Below are 23167 nucleotides of genomic sequence, written 5' to 3' on the forward strand. Positions count from 1 at the left end.
ATGTGGAAAGGTCGGACAGGCTAGGCTGGTATCTGGTGGAGTTTAGAAGATAAGAGGGGAATTAATTGAAACAGAATTCTGAGGGATCTTGACAGGACGGATTTGGAGAGGATATTTCCACTTTTGGGACAATCTAGAAGAAAGAGTCACTGGTTTAAGAGAGATTAGGAGAACTTTTCTCTCTGAGGGTTATGAGACTGGAACTCTCTTTCTGAAAAGGCAGTGGAAGCAGGGTCTTTGTGTATTTTTAAGGCAGAGCTGGATCGATACTTGATTAACAAGTGGGTGAAAGGTTATTGGGGAATGTGGGGTTGAGGTTACAATCAAATCAACCATGATATTACTGAATGGGGGAGCAGCTTGAGGGGCCAAGTGGCCTACTCCTCCTGATTTGTACGTAGAATCATAAATGAGACCATTTGGCCCATCAATTCTGCGTCGATAATAAGTCCACCCCATGTATTTACTCTGCTAATCCCCAGTTGTTTTTGATTTGGTTTATTATTGTCACATGTATTAACATACTGTGAGAAGTATCATTTCTTGCGCACTGTAATAAGAACATAAGAAATAGGAGCAGGAATATGCAGACAAAGCATACCATTCATAGAGAAGGAAAGGAGAGAGTGCAGAATGTAGTGTTACAGTCAAAGCTAGGGTGTAGAGAAAGATCAGATTAATTTGAGGTAGGTCCATTCAAGAGTCTGATGGCAGCAGGGAAGAAGCTGTTCTGGACTCGGTTGATACGTGACCTCAGACTTTGGTATCTTTTTTCTGATGGAAGAAGGTGGAAGAGAGAATGTCCGGGTGCGTGGGGGCCTTAATTATGTTGGCTGCTGAGTTGTACACAGACCTTTGAGGTACTATGGCAGAAGTCAGGCACAGTAGTTTGTTATGCCTCGCATCCCTTTATGCTCCTAACTTAATGATTATCTTTGCTTCTGAATTGAATTACAAGTAGCTTGTTTTTCTCCATCTTAGCTGTAGCCAGTCCTTTCCTGGGGAAGGAGCGATGTGCTGAAGGACCTACCTTTTGGTGTCAAGACGTAAGGACTGCCTCAGAATGTGGAGCTGTAAAGCACTGTCAGCAGACTGTCTGGAGACAGCCGACTGCGGTAAGAATGGGAATATTGTCCGTTAATGCCCCATGTTTCGATCAGTCACAAGTGGTGTCGCTTTTTGGACCCAACGGCATGTGAGACTAGCCGAACTGCTGAGTAACAGTTCTGGTGAAATATGATTTAGACAAGAATTATTTATGATTGGTCAGATAAGGAGGATACAGCAGAATGATATTGATTCTGCAGTAATTGAATTCACCAGGAAGCTGGAATAGTTTTGATGCCTGAATTATTAATATTATGCAGCTTGATTTGATTGATGTGGACAGTTTCCTGCAGTTTACTGTGACTACAGTGCATAATGCGTTTGACAATTTTGCAACGCTGCATAGCTCTCTGTGTCACATGTTAATGACTAGGGATGAATTACAACTTAACGCTGATCTTTTAAGTTGAAGCATGTAATTACTTGTCGGTGAATGTAGCAGCACAGTTTAGGGTGGAGTGGGACTGGTACAATCAGTGCTTTTTTTAATAACTGCGATGGCAGTTTTATAACTATAATCACAATGTGTCGGTTATTGTGGATTATTGAAGAGAGTTAAGCAAATGATCAGCTGGATGTTTTGGTGGGGCTCAAGTTTGAATAGGAAGCAATAGATAGTCATAAAGGTTTTATCAAATTGTTGCTTTTGGAAACTCACTCTATCTGGGTTCAAATGTCAGATTGGTTTCTGTATCATACAATACCATAGAATCCTATATTACAGAAGGAGGCCATTCGGCCCATCGAGTCTGCATCAACCACAGTCCCACCCAGGCTCTATCCCCATAACACCATGTATTTATCCTAGTTAGTCCCCTGGCACTAAGTGGCAATTTATCATGGCCAATCCGCTTAACCCACACATCTTTAGACTGTGGGAGGAAACCGGAGTACCCAGAGGAGACAGGCCTGTATGGGGTGTGGGTGAGAGGCTGATCAGAGAGGCAACAAAATCTCATACTCGTTGAATTCCTGCTCTGAAATTGGACTTGACGTACTGATAATCGAGCAAACTGGATGTTGCACCTAAGCCTCTCCACCCTGGCTGGTTGCTGCTGCTTTTGCTGAGTCACTCACCATGATGTGGGTATGCCGGCGTTGGACTGGTGTAAACACAGTAAAAAGTCTGACAACACCAGGTTTTAGTCCAACCTATTTATTTGATAATATACTCGCAAGCTTTCGGGTTAGCCCCTTCGTCAGGTTCACCTGACGAAGGGGCTAACCCGAAAGCTTGCGAGTATATTATCAAGTAAATAGGTTGGACTAAAACCTGGTGTTGTCAGACTTTTTACTGTGTCCTCACTCACCATGAACAGAAAAGGTACAAAACAAAAGGTATTTTCTATATGATAAAAACAGCGCTCTGAGCACTGACCCTTGGGTGTGCCATTGTTTATCCTTCGGTCTGAAAAATAACGACTTCCAGTTTTTTGTCACCACTCTAATTATTCATTGAAGCTGACATTTAGCTTTCTCTTTACAAAGCTCAATTTGGTTAACCAGTCTTTTCTGTGTTTTTTGGGTGAAAGGTTCGAAGATCCATATACGTCCACTACATTTCCCTCCGTCGGCTTTCCCTGTTACTTCTCAATTAAATCAGTCGGGCATGATCCAAATCTTTAATTAACCCAAATCTCGACAGGAGGCTGTTTTTTGTTTCTAGACATCTGGTGAAATGGGCAGATACAATGTAAAATTCAACGCACGAGTGTGATGTGAAACATTTCAAATAGGTTGATTTTTTTAAAAAATTTTATTTATTATTGTCACGTGCATGAGTGAGGATGGGAAGTTTAAAATAATGAGACAGTGGTAGAGAGAGTGCAGGGGTAGAGAGACTTGGGGGCTGACAAATATCTTTGAAGGTGGTCGGATAACTTGACAGAGCTGAATACCAGCGTGTCCTCCCTCCCCCTACTTCTAAATAGCTTCCCCCCACCCCAGCCAAACAATCTATTGAAATATAGATCCTGAGGGGATTTGACATGGTGGATGCTAAAAGGATGCTCCCCCATGCTGGGGAGAGACTAAGAACGAGAGGTCACATTTTTAAAAATAACACGTCTCCCAATTAAGCTGGAGATGAGAGTCCTATTTTCAACTGTCATTAATCAGTGGGATTCTTGTATCCAGAGAGCAGTCAAGGGTGGCTACTGAAGGCAGAGTTAGAGAGACTGTTAAACAAAAAACAAAGAACAAAACAGCCTGGGAAACAGGCCCTTCGGCCCAACGAGCCCACGCCGCCATTTTAACACCACCAGTCCCGCTCTCCACCCATGACCCTTATCTATTGTTTTATGGCCATCCACATTGAGGGGAACTAATTTAGGGACAATTTATTACTGCCAATCAGCCTAATAGCACATCTTTGGGGTGTGGGAGGAAACCGGAGCACCCGGAGAAAACCCACGCAAGCACGGGGAGAATGCACAAACTCCCACAGACACCGGCCCAAATCCATGTGTCTGCACAGCAATCAGTGATAGTCACTGAGCTGTCGTCTTGCCCAGCATCTGGTCCAGTTTAAGCACACACTAACGACATGAAGCACTCGGCCAATCTCGAACAACCAAGAGAAGCCCAAGTACGACCCACCGCATGTACGCCCTTCGTTGGGCAACAAGGCGAACCGACTTAAAACCTGTGAATGAAAAGAGAAAAAACATTATTATCATACCATATCCATTTACATTACCAGGGACGCCCCAATGCTAATGACCCTTGTTTAAAACAATCTCCTATGTCCACCCATCTCCAACCCACTCGTGCCTGTCTAATTTACTCTTAAACAACTCTAGCGTGCTTGCCTCCACCACCTTACTTGGCAGAGCTTTCCGTACCCCCACTACCCTCTGTGTGAAAAACCTCCCTCTAATATCCGTGTTATGCCTCTCGCCCCTCACCTTAAGCCCATGGCCCCTCGTACTATGTGTCTCTACCATAGGAAATAGCTTACCTCTGTTTACTCTATCTATACCCTTCATAATCTTATATACCTCTATTAGATCCCCCCTCAGTCACCGTCTTTCAAGGAAAAAGAGCCCCAATTTCTTCAATCTTTCCTCAACCCAGTCCTTCCATACCGGGCAACATCCTGGAAAACCTCCTCTGCACTCTGTCCAGAGTCTCCACATCCTTATGTTAGTAAGGCGACCAGAACTGGACGCAGTACTCCAAATGCAGCCTAACCAACGTTCTACACAACTGCAACATTAGACTCCAGCTCTTATATTCTATACACCTTCCTATAAAGGCTAACATACCATAGGCTTTCTTCACCACACTCTCCACTTGTACTGCCACCTTCAAAGACTTGTGCACTTGCACCCCCAGGTCTCGCTGCGATTCTATACTCCTTACGGGCTTACCCTTAATCATATAACTCCCCCCTACATTATTCCGGCCAAAATGCATCACCTCACATTTATCCGGATTAAACTCCATTTGCCATGTATCTGCCCAATATACCAGCCTATCAATATCCCGTTGTATTGCCAGACACTGCTCCTCACAGCCTGCCAATCCAGCCATCTTGCTGCCATCAGCAAATTTGCTGATCACACCACTTACTCCCTCTTCCAAGTCATTTATATACACTACAAAGAGAAGAGGTCCCAGTACTGAGCCCTGCGGCACACCAGTAGTGACAGACCTCCAGCTAGAAAAGGACCCCTCCACTACTACTCTCTGTCTCCTCTTTGCAAGCCAGTTCTCAACCCATCTAGATACCTGGCCATGTATCCCATGAGCCTTAATCTTTTCTACCAACCTACCGTGAAGGACTTTGTCAAACGCCTTACTGAAATCTGTATAGACGACATCCATGGCTCGTCCTTCGTCGACCGTTTTTGTCACCACCTCAAAAAATTCTACCAGATTCGTAAGGCAAGACTTCCCCTTTACAAACCCATGCTGCGTATCCTTAATCAGATCGCAATGCTCCAAGTGCGCATACATCCTATCCCGAAGAATCCTCTCCATCAACTTACCTACCACTGACATTAAACTCACCGGCCTATATTTACCCGGGTTATCTCTCCTACCCTTTTTAAACAACGGTACCATGTTCGCTATCCTCCAGTCCTCTGGGACCTCACCTGTGTCCAAAGAAGAGACAAAGATTTGCATCAGAGGCCCAGCAATCTCATCCCTCACCTCCCTAAGCATCCTAGGATAAATGCCATCGGGCCCCGGAGATTTATCAGTTTTAATGCAACCTAAAAGCCCTAACACTTCTTCCCTCATAATCGATAGATCCTTCAATTGGTCTACTGCTCCCTCGATGACCGTACCAGACATCAAGCCTCTCTCCTTCGTGAATGCCGACGCAAAGTACTCATTCAGGATCTCCCCCATTCCCTCAGACTCCAAGCACAATTCCCCTCGTCTGTCCCTGAGAGGACCGATTTTACCCCTAGCCACCCTTTTGCTCCTAACATAGGAGTAAAATGCCTTTGGATTTTCCTTATTCCTACCTGCCAAAGCCATCTCATGCCCCCTTTTTGCCCTCCTAACTCCCCTTTTGAGATCCCTCCTACTCTCTCTGTACTCCTCCAACGCTGTCTCCGTTCCCAGCTGCTTAGACCTGACATACGCCTCTCGTTTCTTCCTAACCAGGTCTTCTATATCTCTAGTAATCCACGGCTCTCTAATCCTACCTTTCCCATCCTTCCTCCTAACCGGCACATGCCTTTCCTGCACCCATTGCAGTTTTCCCTTGAAAGACTCCCACATGCCTAACGTGGTCTTGCCTTCCAACAGCCTATCCCAGTCTGTATCCCTAAGCTCCTGCCTAATTCGGCTGTGTCTAGCCCTCCCCCAATTTAGCACCCTCCCCTTAGGACAGCACGCAACTTTTTCCATTCGTATCCTAAAGTAGACAGAGTTGTGGTCACTATTAGCCACATGTTCACCTACCGCAACCTCAACCACCTGACCCGGCTCATTGCCCAGAACTAAATCCAGTGTAGCCCCCTGTCTAGTCGGGCTGTCTACATACTGCTGCAAGGATCCTTCCAATATACAACTTACGAATTCCTCCCCGTCCGACCCCCCCAGCTCAAGGTATCTTCCAATCCACCCCAGGGAGATTAAAATCTCCCACTACAACAACCCTGTTCTTCCTACACTTGTCCAAAATGTCTCTACGTATACCCTCTTCCACTGCCCGCGGGCTGTCGGGCGGCCTGTAGTACACTCCTAGCATAGTAATGGCCCCCTTCCTATTCCTCAACTCCACCCACAGAGACTCAATTTCCAACCTGTTGATTAAAGGACCTGTTGATAGACCAGGGAGTTGCAATGGGTATAGAGAGCAGACAGAATGTTGGAGACCACATCTGATTGACCAGTTTTCTGCAGGAATATGTTTCTGGTTCAATGAGAGGGCAGCTCCTATTAGACTTATTTCTGGAGAATGAGTTAGCCCAAGTGTAATACGTGAATAGGATGGGAATGGAAGTGCATACGGTTTTAGTTTAGGCAGGCATCGTGAACAGCGCAGGCCTGTGCTGTACCTTTCTGTGTTCTTTGTTCTTCTTTGATAGCTGGGCAGCCGGTTCAGGCTGGTCCTAGTTATCTCCGAGGCTGTTCTACATTCCTACTTGATCTGATTGCAATTTTGGTATTTCTGACCTTGACTGTGGATTTAAATGCTCAAAATGAGGAACTTTTCTAAACTATATTGGTATTTATTCTGTCTTTGTTTTATTTTAGAAAAGTGCCCCATGTGACCTGTGCAAAGAAGTTGTGTCTGTGATGGGAAACCTTCTGAAGGACAATGCAACTGAGGTACTGAGTGTAAACTTTCTTTTAATATTCAGTCCTAGGATGTGGGCATTGTTGGCTAAGATGGCTGGTATTGCCCATCCCTAATGGCCCTTGAGAACGGTTAGGGCCTAGTTTTAGAGGCAGAGCTGTATTGAAAATTAAGTTGGGTACATGCCTAGAAGCCACTAGCCCCTTCTGGGGTCAGCGAGGTAAGAGCAACAAAGGCAAATGGTCCTTTAATCCAAAGTTTCAGCGACCGAGTTCTGAATTGGACTGTGGCATGGGTTACTGTCATGTACGCACACTCAGTCATTATTCTGATATTGCCACTGATTGCGAGGAGTCAAAACTGACCCAGTATTTCTGGAAATATCTTTAATGTCGCAATAGTCTCGAGGTTGCATTGCTAAATGAGGATTTGAAATTCAACTCAGAGTTTGAATCAGTCCTTTCACATGGAACACGTTCACTACATTGCTGAACTTGGGGGTGGAGAGTTTGAATACTGCGTTAGGAGGAACAAGTTGTACAGCTCTCTGGGTGTGTCTTAGACCAAGTATTATTATTTGAATGTTTCCTGTAATTGACCTGATCTGTCGTTGAGATCCTGTGTGTTAAATGAGGCATTGAAATGATCCATGCCAAGTAAGGCCTACCATCGTGCTCTGAAAATTGTGGCCCAGATCCTCCAGTCTGTGGAATTGCTGGGTGCTCAGGAAGTTTTTCCCAAACCGATGTTTTTTTCTGGAATCTTCTGATTCCAGCTGAAGCAGTAGTGGGAAAGTACAGCAGGATCAGGGAAAGGAGAGAACGCTCCTTGTTATGGCAGTAGCTGCCATATCAGGTACATTTTTAAAGGTCTTCCAAAGGATGGGTGGGCCTGAGGTCCTCTGGCTAATATGGGAAATCAGGTTGGAAAGTGGTGGTGGGGGGGGTTGGATATTGGCGGGATCGATTGTAATGTTGTGTTGTCTCATGTAGCTTTTAGACTGGGAATGAAACTGACTAACATTCCCAGGGTAAGTGGCCGGCTAAATCCTCTGTATTTCACCCAACTCAGGATTGGAGGAACTTGGTGCAATAACCATCACAAGGGAGAGGGTATTGAGTAAACTAATGGGATTAAAGGCATGTAAGTCCCCTGGAGCTGATGGCCTGCAGCCGAGGATATTAAAGGAGATGGCGGCAGAGATATTAGTTGTGATATTTCAAAATTCTTTGGATTCCAGTAAGGTCCCAATGGATTGGAAACACACTACTGTGACACCCCTATTCAAAGGCAGAGAGGCAAAAAGTAGGAAACTATAAGCTGGTTAGCTTGACCTCTGTGGTGGGAAAGTTTCTGGAATCAATCATTAAGGAGGAAATGACTGAGCATCTAGAAAGCCAAAGCTCAATCCAACATTGTCAGCGCGGTTTTATGAAAGCAAAGGCAAGCTTGACAAACTTGAGTTCTTTGAGGATAGAACATAGAACAGCACAGTACAGGCCCTTCGGCCCTCAATGTTGTGCCGAGCTGTATCCAATCCTAAGATCAAGCTATCCCACTCTATCATTCTGGTGTGCTCCATGTGCCTATCCAGTAACTGCTTGAAAGTTCCTAAAGTGTCCGACTCCACTATCACAGCAGGCAGTGTATTCCACACCCCAACCACTCTCTGGGTAAAGAATCTACCTCGGACATCCCTCCTATATCTCCCACCATCAACCTTATAGTTATGCCCCCTAGTAACAGCTACATCCACCCGAGGAAATAGTCTCTGCACATCCACTCTATCAATCCCTCTCATCATCTTATAAACCTCTATTAAGTCACCTCTCATCCTCCTCCGCTCCCAAGAGAAAAGCCCCAGCTCCCTCAGACCTACCCTCCAAACCAGGCAGCATCCTGGTAAATCTCCTCTGCACTCTCTCCAATGCTTCCACATCCTCCTTATAGTGAGGTGACCAGAACTGAACACAATATTCCAAATGTGGTCTCACCAACATCCGGTATAGTTGCAGCATAACCCCATGGCTCTTAAACTCAAACCCCCTGTTAATAAATGCTAACACACTATAAGCCTTTTTCATGGCTCTATCCACTTGAGTGGCAACCTTCAGAGATCTGTGGATATGAACCCCAAGATCTCTCTGTTCCTCCACATTCCTTAGAACCCTGCTGTTGGCCCTGTAATCTGCATTCAAGTTTGTCCTACCAAAATGAATCACCTCACGTTATCAGGGTTAAACTCCATCTGCCACTTTTCTGCCCAGCTCTGCATCCTATCAATGTCTCTTTGCAGCCTACAAGAGCCCTCCGCCTCATCCACTACTCCACCAATATTGGTGTCATCAACAAATTTACTAACCCACCCTTCAGCCCCCTCTTCCAAGCCATTGATAAAAATCACAAATAGCAGAGGACCCAGCACTCACTCCTGTGGTACACCACTGGTAACTGGCCTCCAGTCTGAAAATTTTTCTTACACCACCACCCTCTGTGTTCTATGATACAGCCAGTTACTTATCCAATTGGCCAAATTTCCTTCTATCCCATACATCCTTATCTTCTTTATGAGCCTACCATGGGGAACCTTATCAAATGCCTGACTAAAATCCGTGTATACGACATCAACTGCTCTACTTTCGTCCACACACTTAGTTACCTCCTCAAAAAATTCAGTCAAATTTGTGAGACAGGACTTGCCCCTCACGAAACTGTGCTGACTATCCCGGATTAAACTGCATCTTTCCAAATGGTCATAAATCTTATCTCTCAGGACCCTTTCCATTAACTTATGACCACCGAAGTAAGACTAACTGGCCTATAATTACCAGGGGCATTCCTATTTCCTTTCTTGAAGAGAGGAACAACATTCGCCACTCTCCAGTCCTCTGGCACTATCCCCGTGGACAGTGAGGACCCAGAGATCAAAGCTAAACGCTCCGCAATCTCCTCCCTTGTCTCCCAAAGTATCGTAGGATGTATCCCATCTGGCCCAGGGGACTTATCCACCCTCAGGTTTTTCAAAATTGCTAATACATCTTCCCTCAGAACATCTACCTCCTCCATCCTATCAGTCTGTATCACTCACTCACCCTCAAAAACACAGCCCCTCTCCTTAGTGAACACTGAAGAAAAGTATTCATTCAACGCCTCACCTATCTCTTCTGACTCCATGCACAAGTTCCCACTACTATCCTTAAATGGCCCTAACGTCACCCTGATCATTGTTTTTTTTCTCACATAAGAGTAAAAAGCCTTGGGGTTTTCTTTTATCCGACCCGCCAAGGACTTCTCATGCCCCCTCCTAGTTCTCCTAAGTTGTTTCTTTAACTCATTCCTAGCTACCTTGTAATACTGAAGCGACCCAACTGAACCTTGTTTTTTCAGCCTGACAGACGCTTCCTTTTTCCTTTTGACAAGGCATTCAGCCTCCTTTGTGAACCATGGTTCCCTCACTCGGCCATTTTCTCCCTGCCTGCCAGGGATGTACCTATCAAGGACATGCAGTATTTGTTCCTTGAAAAAGCTCCACTTTTCGTTAGTGCCTATACCTGACAGTTTCTGCTCCCATAACCAACAAGGTGGATAGTGGGGGGCCTGTGGATGTGGTATATCTAAACTTCTCAAAGGCGTTTGACAAGGTGCTGCATAAAAGATTGATCAGGAAGGTAAGATCACAGGGCAATAGGAGTGGAGTACTGGATTGGATTGAGGATTGGCTGACTGACAGAAAACAGAGGGTCAGGATAAATGGGCTCTTCTCTGGCTGCCAAAATGTAACTAGTGGGGTGCCTTGGACCTCAGTTGTCAGAGGTTATAAAAAATCTACAGATGGATATAGATAGGTTAGGGGAATGGATCAAAATTTGGCAAATGGAGTTTAATGTGAGATAATCCATTTTGGCAGAAAAAAATAGGCAAATTATTACCTAAATGGAAAACATTCAAAATGCATCCGGGCAGAGAAATCTAGGTGTCTGTCTTCTTCACTTGCAAAAAGTCGGTATACAAATGCAGCATGTAATGAAAAAGGTAAGTGAAATGCTGGCATTTATTGCAAAGGGACTGGAATGTAAAAGTAGCAAACTGTTGTTGCAATTATATAGACATCATAGAAACCTGACAGTACAAAGAGAAGCCATTCGGCCCATCGAGTCTACACCGACTACAATCCCACCCAGGCCCTATCCCCATCTCCCTACATATTTTACCCATTAATCCCTCTAACCTACGCACCTCAGGACACTGAGGGGCAATTTTAGCATGGCCAATCAACCTAACCTGCATATCTCTGGACCGTGGGAGGAAACTGGAGCATCAGGAGGAAACCCATGCAGACATGAGGAGAATGTGCAAACTCCACACAGACAGTGACACAAGCCAGGAATGGAACCCAGGCCCCTGGAGCTGTGAAGTAGCAGTGCTAACCAGTGTGCCACTGTGCCACCCATATAGGGTGTTGGTGAGATCACATCTAGAGTATTGTGTCCTGTTTTGTTCTCTTTATTTGAGGAAAGATGTGCTGGCATTGGAGACAGTTCAGAGGAGATTCAGTGGGTTGATTCTGAGGATGCGGGTTGACTTATGAGAAGAGATTAAACAGTTTGGTCTTATACTCATTGGGACTCAGAAGGATGAGAGGGGATCTGATCGAGGTATATAAAATTTGAAAAGAGATTGATAAAGTAAATGTGGACCAAATGGGGCAACCTAGAAGTCACAGGCATAGGCTGAGAGACAGTAGACTTAACACTGAGATGAGGAGGAACTACTTCTCACAGAGGGTGGTGAATTTGTGGAACTTGTTGCCGCATAGCGTGGTGGAGTCTGAATCACCGAATGCTTTCAAGAGGGAGATGGATATAGTCCTAATAAAGGGAAAGAGGGATATTGAGTACAGGTGAGGAGTTGGATTTGAGGCAAATTTGGAGATAAATACATTTAGTTCCCTCATCTGAATCGTTAATATACATTATGAATAGTTGGGGCACAAGCACTGATCTGTGTGGTATCCCACTTGACAGTGCCTGCCACTTGGGAAAAAAACCTGTTTACTCCTACTCTTTGTTTCCTGTTTGCTGATCAATTTTCTATCCATCTCAGTGCATCATCCCCCATCCCACTGTTTTCTAAGTGTCTTGGTATCAAATATTTGATAATGGATTCCAGAATTTTCCCCAGACTGACTGGTCTTTAATTCCCTATTTCCTCATTAGTGCTTTTTTTTTTAAAATAGTGAGGTTACATTAGCTACTCTCTAATCTGTAGGAACTGTTCCAGTCTGTAGAATCTTGAAAGATGATCAATGCATCCACTATTTTTAGGGTCACTTCCTTAAATAGTCTGGAATGTCGATGATCAGGCCCTGGGGATTTATCCAACATTTCTCTTTGATATCTAAATTACTCGGGATATGGAGCTTGTGTGGTGAGGAGCTGAGCGTTATCTCATTCATCATCATTTTGAACCTCCATCCAATGTTCTGTAATACATGCTTCATTCTGGGATGTCTCAAGATGGTGTTGACCTTCTTGAGTGTTGTTGGAGTTGTGGTCGTCCAGACAAGTAGAGAGTATTCCATCACAGTCCTGACTTGTGCTTTGCAGGTGCTGGACGGGTTTTGGGGAGCCTGTCCTATATACTGTCTACACCCATTACCATAGCCTATGATTGTCAGTCTGAAGTACCAGACGGTATTTAAGATGGTGGTAATGTTACTGGACCAGCATTCCAGAGGCCCAGGCTTATACTCTGCCGACCCAGGCTCACATCACAACACAGCAACTGGCGGAGTTTAATTCAATTAAATAATTAAAAATTTGAGTAGTCTCAGCCACGGTGTCCTTGAAATCAGGACTGTTGCAAAAACCTCTGATACACTAATGGTCATACTTGGCCTGGTCTTCATGTCACTTCAGACCCATAGCAGTGTGGACTGACTATTAACTGCTCTCTAAAATGACCTAGCAAGCCACTCAATCATATGAAATGGCTGCAGAAAAATCAAAAGGAAATAGTTTTGGATAGACCATCTGAGAACACAATCTCTGCAAACAACAAAGTACATTGTGCCAAGTGAACATTGCAAAGCCTTTCCTACTAATGTTGAATCATAGAATCCCCACAATGCAGAACGAGACCATTTGGCCCATTGAGTCAGCAGTGACTCCCTGAAAGAGCATCTTACCCGTTCACCACCTTCCCCCACCTATCCTTGTAATCCCATGTATTTACCCCGCTAATCCCCTTAAACAACACATCTCAGAATACTAAGGTGCAATTTAGCATGGCCAATCCAACTAACCTTTACATCTTTGAAATGTGGGAGGAAACTGGAGCACCCAGAGGAAACCCGCGCAGGCACGGGGAGAACGTGTAAACTCCAGATAGACAATGACCCAAGGCCGAAATCAAACCTGGATCCTTGGCGTTGTGAGGCAGCAATGCTAACCACTGCGTCATCCCATCTGGAGAGTTGTGCCAAAATCAGTTATAGCGTTTTACGACACAGATTGAGGCCTTTCAACCCATCAAGCTCCTATCTATTATAATCCCATTTGTCAGCACTTGGTCCCCAACCTTGTACACGCTCTTGTTTAAAGTGCTCATCTAAAGGCTGCTTAAATGTTGAGGGTTCCTGCCTCTACCACCCTTTCAGCCAGTGAGTTCAAGATTCCCTCTGGGTGAAAAAGCTTTTCCTCAAATCCCCTCTCAACCTCCTGCAGCTTAAATCTATGCTTCCTGGTTGTTGACCCCTCTGCTGAGGGAAAAGTTTCTTCCCATCTACCCATGACCCTTATAATATTGTACACCTCGATCAGGTCCCCTCTCAGCCTTCTCTGCTCTAATGAAAATAACTGTGCACTAACCAGCCTCTCTTCGTAGCTAAAGCATTCCAACCCAAGCAACATCCTGGTGAATCTCCTCTATACCTTCTATACTGCGATCACATCCTTCCTTGTGGGTGACCGGAACTGCACACACAAACTCCAACTATAGACTAACCAGTGTTTTATACAGCTCCATCATAACTCCCTGCTCTTATGTTCTGTGTATCACCTCACACGTTTCAGGGTTAAATTCCATTTGCCACTGTTCTGCCCACCTAACCAGTCTGTCTATATCATCCTTTAATCCAAGGCTTGCCTCCTCACTGTTGACCAAACTGTCAATTTTGTGTTATGTGCGAACTCGCTGATCATAACCCCCACGTTCACGACTCGCTCATTAATGTGTACAACAATGCAGGTCAAACCTTCCAGATCATGTCCTAGGCTTCACCACCATCCTGGGATATGTGGGTGTACAATCAGGAGGAGATGCCCTCAGACTCCTTAACACTGACGAAGCCCCATGGCATTAGGTCAAACATAGGTAGCCTGCTGAGTACCACCTACTGCCATCTTAGCTGGCCAAGTCCACTGTGACATAGCTGGCTGCCTGGGTCAGGTGGTAAGGGAACCAATCAGATCAAACTTGACTTCACCTTGACCAATCTATCTGTTGAAGATGCATCTGTCCATGACATTATTTGTAGGAGTAACCACCAAGCCATGGAGACAAAGTCCTGTCTTCACTTTTCTATTGTATTGCGGCACTACCACTGCACTGAATTGGATCGATTCAGAACAGATCTAGCAAGCCAAAGCTGGGTGTCCACAGGCAACACAGCAAGATGCTCGTAGCTCAGCACATCCCTAACTCAACCATTCCCAACAAGCCAAGTTCAACTGAGAGTTCTAAATTCTTCCATGGAGTCTGGGCAATATATGTTGTCCATCCCAAAGAGTCAAGTGCCTTGCTATGGATCTAGAGTCTCAGTCAGATCAGGATGGTAGATTTCCTTCTCTTTGTTATAATTTAGGTCAGAAACTCAAGAGTGTTTTATGAAGTCTGCCTGCATCGTAAGTTTTGCACTTTGAATTTTGCTAGGATGAGCATGATATACTTCACTTCAGCTTTGATTCAAATGACCCACTGGGAGCTATTATCAAACCAAGTTTATTGAAAAATATAGTTAGCGAGTATAGAAAGAAAATTAGCAATAACTCCCATCAATTACGAACAAAACAACTACGATAATACAGTAACCCTAAACACATACATCTAAAATCCAATCAAACCAAAACTCCATTGACAAAGAAACCTTTTCCCTAATTCCATTCTAAACAGTTATTAATAATACATTTCTCAAATTCTACAGTGTCACCCTGTAAAAAATCATCAACGTGCATCATGAAGATGTTTGAAAGTTGGGAGTGTTGAAGTTGAATGTTTTGAGTGTTGCGAGTGTTTAAGGAGCAGCTCCTCCAAGTAGTTGTTTAATCGCTCACCACCATTCACAGCTGTATGTGGCAGGATTGCCAGGCTGAGATCTGATCCACTGGTTGTGAGTATCCTGCTTGGTTTGCCACATGAATCCCACTGCCTCATGGCTACTCTGTTTTTAGTTGCTAAATCTGTTTGAAGTCAACCCCGTATAAGATCCTGAGGGGATTTGATAAATGGATATCGAGAGGATGTTGCCAATTTTGGAAGAGAATAGAGCATCTGTGATACAGTTTAAGAATAAGTGCTCTCTCTTTTAAGGCTGAGGTGAGTATTGTTAGGCTGTGGAATTCTCTTCCCCAGAGAGTGGTGGAGTCTGGCTCTTGAAATATATACAAGGCTGGGTTAACGGATTGGTGATAGACAAGGGAGTCGAGGGTTAGGGGCTGAGAGGAAGTTGAGACCATAACCAGATCAGCCATGATTTTATTGATTGATGGAGCAGACTCAAGTGGCAAATGGCTTGCTGCTGCTCCCAAGTCAGTGTTCCTGTTTTGCACAGTGGGAATGCCATACAATATGGTGGATGGATCCACAACATGAAGACAGGACTGTATCCCCATAAGGACTGTGCTGAATACCAATACCAGTGTGGACATATGCATCTGTAATGGGGAGACTGGTGATGATGAGGCCAAGTACGGTAGTTCCCCTGCCACCTGCTGTAGACCCAATCTCGCAGCTTTGTCAGCCAGCTGGGTTAGTGGTGTAATGGAAGCATTTTTGATGTGTGACTGTTGAGTGTGTTGCTGACAGGATTTTCAGTTATGTTATTCATAAGCGTCATGTTTCTGTACACACATTTTTCTCATCTAGTCATTTGTAAATTTTCCTCCATTGTCAGTTGGTGCCCCCCCTCCCAACCCCCCGTTGCTATATAATTCTCAACAGTTTATCACTTTTCTTGTCATGTATTACTGTAGAAAGTCTAACTCTTGCCACGCCTATAAAGTGTAAAATGAAAACATTTCCCTCTTTGTCACATATCTTTAGGTTCGTGATAGCATATTAAAGTCACATGTCAGTGGAAGGCTTGCAAATGGATGTGCATATTTCACATTTTACTTCAGTCACTTGAGCCTGGGCTAGCACTTAATATGAAAAAGGATAGCAAGAGTTTTTATAAATATATAAAAAGGAAGAGGCTGGCTAGGGTGAACGTTGGTCCTTTAGAGGATGAGAAAGGGGACCTAGTGGTAGGGGATGGGGATATGGCTAAGGTATTGAATAACTTTTTTGTTTCTGTCTTCATGGAGGAGGACGTGAATAATTTGCCGGGTGTTAGCGATGGAAAGGTGGTAGGACTGGAGGGTCTTAATGACATTACTGTTACTAGAGAGGCGGTGCTCGACAGACTGGAGGGGCTGATTGTGGACAGGTTCCCAGGACCGGATGGAATGCATCCGAGGGTTCTGAAAGAAATGGCGGAGGTGATAGTGGATGCCTTGGTGGTTATTTTCCAGACGTCGCTGGATTCCGGGGAAGTGCCGGATGATTGGAAAACGGCTAATGTTACGCCGTTGTTTAAGAAGGGTGCCAGGCAAAAGGCGGGGAATTATAGGTCGGTTAGTTTAACGTCTGTGGTAGGTAAAATGTTAGAATCTGTCATTAAGGAGGAAATTGCGAGGCATCTTGAAGGGAATTGCTTGATAGAGCAGACGCAACACGGTTTCATTAAAGGGAAGTCGTGTCTGACAAATTTACTGGAGTTCTATGAGGATGTGTCTAGGGCGGTGGATAGAGGAGAGCCGGTGGATGTGGTCTTTCTAGATTTTCAGAAGGCGTTTGACAAAGTACCTCACAAGAGGTTATTGCAGAAGGTCGAGGGACATGGAGTTGGGGGTAGGGTGTTAGCGTGGATAGAGGATTGGTTGTCAAATAGGAGGCAGAGAGTGGGGGTCAACGGGTGCTATTCGGATTGGCGGATGGTGACTAGTGGAGTGCCCCAGGGGTCGGTGCTGGGGCCTCAGCTTTTTACCATTTATATAGATGATCTGGAGGAGGGAACCGAGTGTAGGGTGTCGAAATTTGCTGATGACACCAAATTTGGGGGAACGGCAAATTGTGCGGAGGGTGTGGAGAGTCTGCAGAAGGATCTAGATAGGCTGGGCGAATGGGCCAGGAAATGGCAAATGGAATTTAATGTTGGCAAGTGTGAGGTGGTCCACTTTGGTAGGAATAATGGTAGGAAGGACTATTACTTACGGGGCGAAAAACTGCAGCAGGCGACGGTGCAGAGGGACCTCGGGGTCCTTGTGCATGAGTCGCAAAAACCCAGCTTGCAGGTGCAGCAGGTGGTCAGGAGGGCGAATGGGATGCTGGCCTTCATAGCGAGGGGGATTGAATATAAAAGTAGGGAGGTCTTGCTGCAGCTGTATAGGGCATTGGTGAGGCCGCAGCTGGAGTACTGTGTGCAGTTTTGGGCGCCGCACCTGCGCAAAGATATTTTGGCCTTGGAGGGAGTGCAGAGGAGGTTTACTAGGCTGATACCGGAGTTGAGGGGGTTGAGCTATGAGGAGAGGCTGAATAAACTAGGCTTGTACTCGTTAGAGTTTAGAAGAATGAGAGGAGATCTCATTGAGACGTATAAGATGATGAATGGGATGGATAGGATAGAGGTGGAGAGACTCTTCCCGCTCAAAAAAGACAGTAGGACTAGGGGGCACAGCCTCAAGATAAAGGGGGGGCAGTTTAGAACGGAGTTGAGGAGGAACTTCTTCATTCAAAGGGTGGTGAATCTCTGGAATTCTCTGCCCGTTGAAGTGGTGGAGGCTGCCTCGCTAAATATTTTTAAGACGCGGGTTGATGGGTTTTTGATAAGAGAGGGGATTAAGGGTTATGGGGAGAGGGCGGGAAAGTGGAACTGAGCCGCGACAGATCAGCCATGATCTTATTGAATGGCGGGGCAGGCTCGAAGGGCTAGATGGCCTACTGCTCCTATTTCTTATGTTCTTATGTGTCAATAAATATTTTTCTATATTTACTCAAATAACGAATGCTCTCCTTAACCTTAAATCTATTCTATTCACAGCAGCTGATTTAGTAAGCTTGTTTTATCTTTTAGGCTGAGTTACGCGGTTACTTGGAAAAGGCCTGTGAACTGCTTCCAAGCCCAAGTTTGACATCAGAATGCGATGAATTGGTAGATGACTACTTGCCAGTCATTTTGGATATTCTCAGGGGCGAGCTGGTAAAACAGACTTTTCCACGTCATAGATCTTGTGTATTAAAGTAAAGTTTATTTGTTAGTCACAAGTAAGACTTACATTAACACTGCACTGAAGTTACTGTGAAATTCCCCTAGTCACCACACCCCGGTGCCTGTTCGGGTCAATGCACCTAACAGCACGTCTTTCAGAATGTGGGAGGAAACTGGAGCACCCGGAGGGAACCCACGCAGACACAGAGAACTTGCAGACTCCACACAGACAGTGACCCAAGATGGGAATCGAACCCAGGTCTCTAATGCTGTGAGGCAGCAGTGCTAACCACTGTTGTCACTTAAAACAACGAATAGGCCTTGTTCTTCCCTTGTTTGGACTTTCTCTTCCCCGGTCTGCAAGTCAGAGCGGTTAAAGTGTGGAATTTGCTATCACGTGGAGTAGTTTAGCTAATGCCGATACAGTTAAAGGGCAGCTAGATAAGGACAGTAAGTCCTCTAAGTTGTGATTGCATTCCTGAAAATCACCAGTTCAAATGAAACAATTTGTGAATCAAAGGTTCCTGTAGGAATCAGGGTTAAAGCAGAGTTTGGTTCCTTTGGATAACGCTTGCCCAGAAAAAATGTTGTACAAGTTGAAATACTGCACTATGCATATACAGTAAGATGTATTCCCAGCTTGAATAATTTGCAAAACAAAATAAATCAGTGAATATGACAGAAATACTGTATCAATTCAAAGTAAAACAATCAAACAAGCCCTTCTGTGTCTCACCCACAGCATTCTTGAAACTCAGCTCAGCATTTTGCTTGCTTTCCTTTTCCACTCCCACTCTCTCCTCTCTGAGTCCCCTTTCCCACTCTCCTTCTCGGTGCCTCTCTCTCCTTTCCCAATGCTCTCTGTCACTCTATCCAAAGAGAAAATGCTGGAAAATCTCAGCAGGTCTGGCAGCATCTGTGACGAGAGAAATAAGCTGACGTTTCGAGTCCAGATGACCTTTTGTCAAAGCTTTTACATAATCATCATATTCATATACGCAAAACTTTGACAAAGGTGTCATCTGGACTCGAAACGTCAGCTCTTTTCTCTCCTTAAACACACTGTAAGAAGTCTCACAACACCAGGTTTAAGTCCAACCGATTTATTTGATAGTAAACTCACAAGCTTTCGAGGTTTCTCTCTTCGTCAGGTGAATGAAGAGTTCTGGCCTCAGACAGAGCATATAAAGCACAGATAGTTTAGAGATTACTGATCAGAATGCAAATCTGTATAAAGCACTGTGTGTGCTCTATATGCACTATCTGAGGCCAGAACTCTTCATTCACCTGATGAAGAGGGAAACCTCGAAAGCTTGTGAGGTTACTATCAAATAAGTCGGTTGGACTTTAACCTGGTGTTGTCAGACGTCTTCATGTGTTTACCCCAGTCCAACACCGGCATCTTCACATCTTAAACACACTGCCAGACCTGCTGACATTTTGCAGCATTTTCGCTTTTAGTTTCAGATTCCAGCCTCTGCAGTAATTTGCTTTTCCTCTCTCTCTCTCTCTCTCTCTCTCTCTCTCTCCCTCCCCCCCTCCCCTCCCCCCCCCCCCCCCCCCCTTCTCTTTTTCTCCTTTTCCCGACACCCCCTTTCTCGGGGAGGGGGGGAGAGAGAAAGAGACCACGCGTGCGCACGTCGGGAAAGGGGGGGGGAGAGCGCGCACGCGGTCTCTCTCTCTCCATTTCCCTTTCCCTTTTCTGTCCCCAAAATGCCTCAGCCTCTCTCCTTTTCCTCTATCTGTGGAGCCTGGACCACTTCCTGACAGTTTGAAGGGGCCAGTTCCCTGTCCTTGGTTTGTTTTTTGGGTTGGGGGCAGGTGATGTGCTTTCCCATGAAACTAGTGGGGCTTCCACTTCCCCATCTCAATGATGACCAGTATTTGGAGTTGATTCTTGGGTTGGTGTGAGTTAGAAAATCGTTGAATTTTGTGTGCTTTACTTTGTTTCCTTTGAAAGGACAATCCTGAAGTGGTGTGCAGTGCCCTGCACTTGTGCCAATCGCTGCAAGAGAATCTTGCCGAGAAGAATATTCTCTCCAATGAGATACCAGAAGTGGTCATGTCCAAATTAACACCACCTTTCATTGCCAATATCCCTCTCCTCCTCTATCCACAGCAGGTCACTGAGCCAAAGGTAAGCAGAAACCAAAATGTGCGGTTGACATCTTTGTGTAAAGTTGATTCTGTGGTGCAGTGCAGATCTGGTGCCATGAGCCTCCCTATCTTTATCACTTCTTTCTTTGAAACACCCAATAGATCAGGCAGCATCTGTGGAGATAGAGGCTCAGATCTTCTGTTCTTTGGATATTTGGGGACCAGAGGGATTCCGATAGGGGCATGTGGGCCTGACATAAACACATACCTGGTGGAAGTTTAAACTTCTGATTGCTGTTTGTAGTCCTGCCCAGATTGCTCCATGATTGGCCAGAACCACGGAGAATGGGCCGTTTGTCCTAAGTTACGTGGCAGGTATAAAATGAGCAAAACCCAAGTTAATCAACAAAGGTGTTAAAGCACTGCAGCATCCAGAGCACTGTTCACCCCTGCTCCCATCCCACTCCTGCTCCCAACCTCTGCCTCGGACAGGGCTCATCCCCTTCCCCTACTAGCCTCTCTGAGCAGCAATCCCCCCACTCCTCCAGCTGACCAACCCCTGACCTTTCCTCGTGTCGTTAATCAAGGGCTTCATAACTCTTGATCTTGTCCTGTGTTGATAGGACTGGGGGAGCTGTTGGGCTGCACATTTCTCACAACACTCGGTTCAGAAGACAGGCAAGAAATGTGCAACTCCCTTCTGGTACCCACTGGTGATTGCCAATCTGTGGAAGATTCAGCCTCAGCCCACAGTTAATGTTGCAAGTGACCTTGCTTCAGATGATCATCAACTCCATCTCTCTCTGCCCAGATGCTATGTGAGCTGTTGGGTTTTGGCAGTATTTTCTACACATTTCAGATTTTGAGTATTTTGCCTTTTTCTTTGTTCTTTCAGTCCTGCACTTGCTGTATCATTTCTCAGCTGCTCAGATCGCTATCCCCACGTACCACTACTTCCCTCGCAAATTCCAGTCCCTATATAGCCTGGCACTTGTTTCCCTCAAACAGTATGTGACCCTGTGCTCTGATCTATTACTGTACTTGTTGTAGTGTTTACCACAGGCTGATTTTGAGCAGTCTCTCAGACTACAGCTTTTCATTCACATTCTCCCCAATCCCTGGATACGTGTAATTGTGCAGCTCATAATGGAGGCCCTTTAGCCCATTATGTCCTGCACCAGCTTTTGAAAGAGTTAGCCCCATTCCCTTGCTCCTAACCCAGTTAAGTTTTGAAAGGTACCACTAAATTTGCTTCCACATCATTTCAGATTATACATGTTGTTCTTTAATAGCTAGCAGCAAAGGTGTCTTCTCCTGGATATGCAGAAGCATGTTGATATTATGAGCCCATCAATGATCTTTCTCACTGATGTGTCCTCTTACAGAGGCAGCCAACTCCTCCCACTCCTTGTTCACCCTCCCAGCTAACTCAAACTTTTGTTTCTTATGCATTTGAACTTGGTTTGGACCTATTCTGCTCTGTTTAAAGTTTATTTATTAGTGTCACAAGTAGGCATATATTAACACTCCAGTGAAGTTGCTTCAAAAATCCCCTAGTTGCCACACTCCGGCACCTGTTTGGGTACGCTGGGGGAGAATTCAGCATGGCCAATGCACCCTAACCAGCACGTCTTTTGGACCATGGGAGGAAACCAGAGCACCCGGAGGGAACCCACGCAGAAACAGGGAGAACGTGAAAAACTCCACACAGACAGTGACCCAAGCCGGGAATGGAACCCAAGTCACTGGTGCTGTGAGGCACAATCCTCCCAGTCCTCCTTTAACCACAATCCAAAGTAATTGTCACCTTGGCTGAGAGTGCAGTCTCTCTGCTAAGTCAGAAAATTTATTAGTTTTTCCTTCTACTATAGAGCCATAGAGGTTTACAGCATGGAAACAGGCCCTTAGGCCCAACTTGTCCATGCCGCCCAGTTCTTACCAGTTACTCAATTACCCATATTTGGCCCGTATCCCTCTAAACCAATCTATAAATATAAATTTCCAGCCCCGTGCACTTGCTGTTCCGCCGCCACAATGGCTTAGTTGTGCATGATCTCACTATCTTAAAAAGACTTGGCCATTTTCATCTTTTTTTCTCATTGAATTTCCCTGTAGACTCCAAACTCTAGAGCCATATTCTGCTCCTATAGGAAATTACTCTGTTCTTGCTTCATCCACATTCATATTAATGCTGTTGCAGCAAATTCCACAGAGTGTTAAAAGACAGAAACAGACATTTATCCCACCGATTTGATACTTAAATCAATTCCCACTATCCAGCTCTCTATCCATTAATATTCCTCGTTTAAAATATTTTGTGGACCCTGCCATAGCAACCGTTTGTGGCAGGATCCCAAATGCTAATCAGCTTTGGAGAAATTGGTGCCAACATCTTTAATTATTCACGATTGTGAAGTTTGCTCGACCTGCTGAGCATGATTGACACTCCCCATAACTTTAACTCCAGTGCTTTCACTCAGCTCTCTCACCACAACTCTAATCTATTTCTAGTGAATCCCTGCTGTGCCAGTTCCAGTACTTTTACATCCTTCCTATAATAAGGAGCAATGCAAAAATGCTCACCACTGTAAGACCTTGGATGACTCTTAAAAGTAGGAGGATACTCGGGCAATAAATTCCATCCCTGAATTATACTTAAAGACTTAGGGAAGTAT

At 45.0% G+C, this 23167-nt stretch overlaps 1 protein-coding gene across 1 annotated transcript in view; it reads left to right on the forward strand.

Annotated features, from left to right (window-relative positions):
• psap (prosaposin) overlaps positions 1-23167 on the forward strand; it is a 60406-nt gene that overhangs the window by 8557 nt on the left and 28682 nt on the right. The window contains exons 2-5 of the mRNA XM_080215733.1: positions 982-1115; positions 6826-6900; positions 18261-18386; positions 20356-20532. Coding sequence (XP_080071859.1) covers positions 982-1115; positions 6826-6900; positions 18261-18386; positions 20356-20532 — 512 coding nt within the window. The remainder of the gene's footprint in view (positions 1-981; positions 1116-6825; positions 6901-18260; positions 18387-20355; positions 20533-23167) is intronic.

This window comes from Carcharhinus amblyrhynchos, chromosome 31 (assembly GCF_965287045.1).
Source record: "Carcharhinus amblyrhynchos chromosome 31, sCarAmb.v2.hapA, whole genome shotgun sequence".
Classification (NCBI taxonomy): Eukaryota; Metazoa; Chordata; class Chondrichthyes; order Carcharhiniformes; family Carcharhinidae; genus Carcharhinus; species Carcharhinus amblyrhynchos.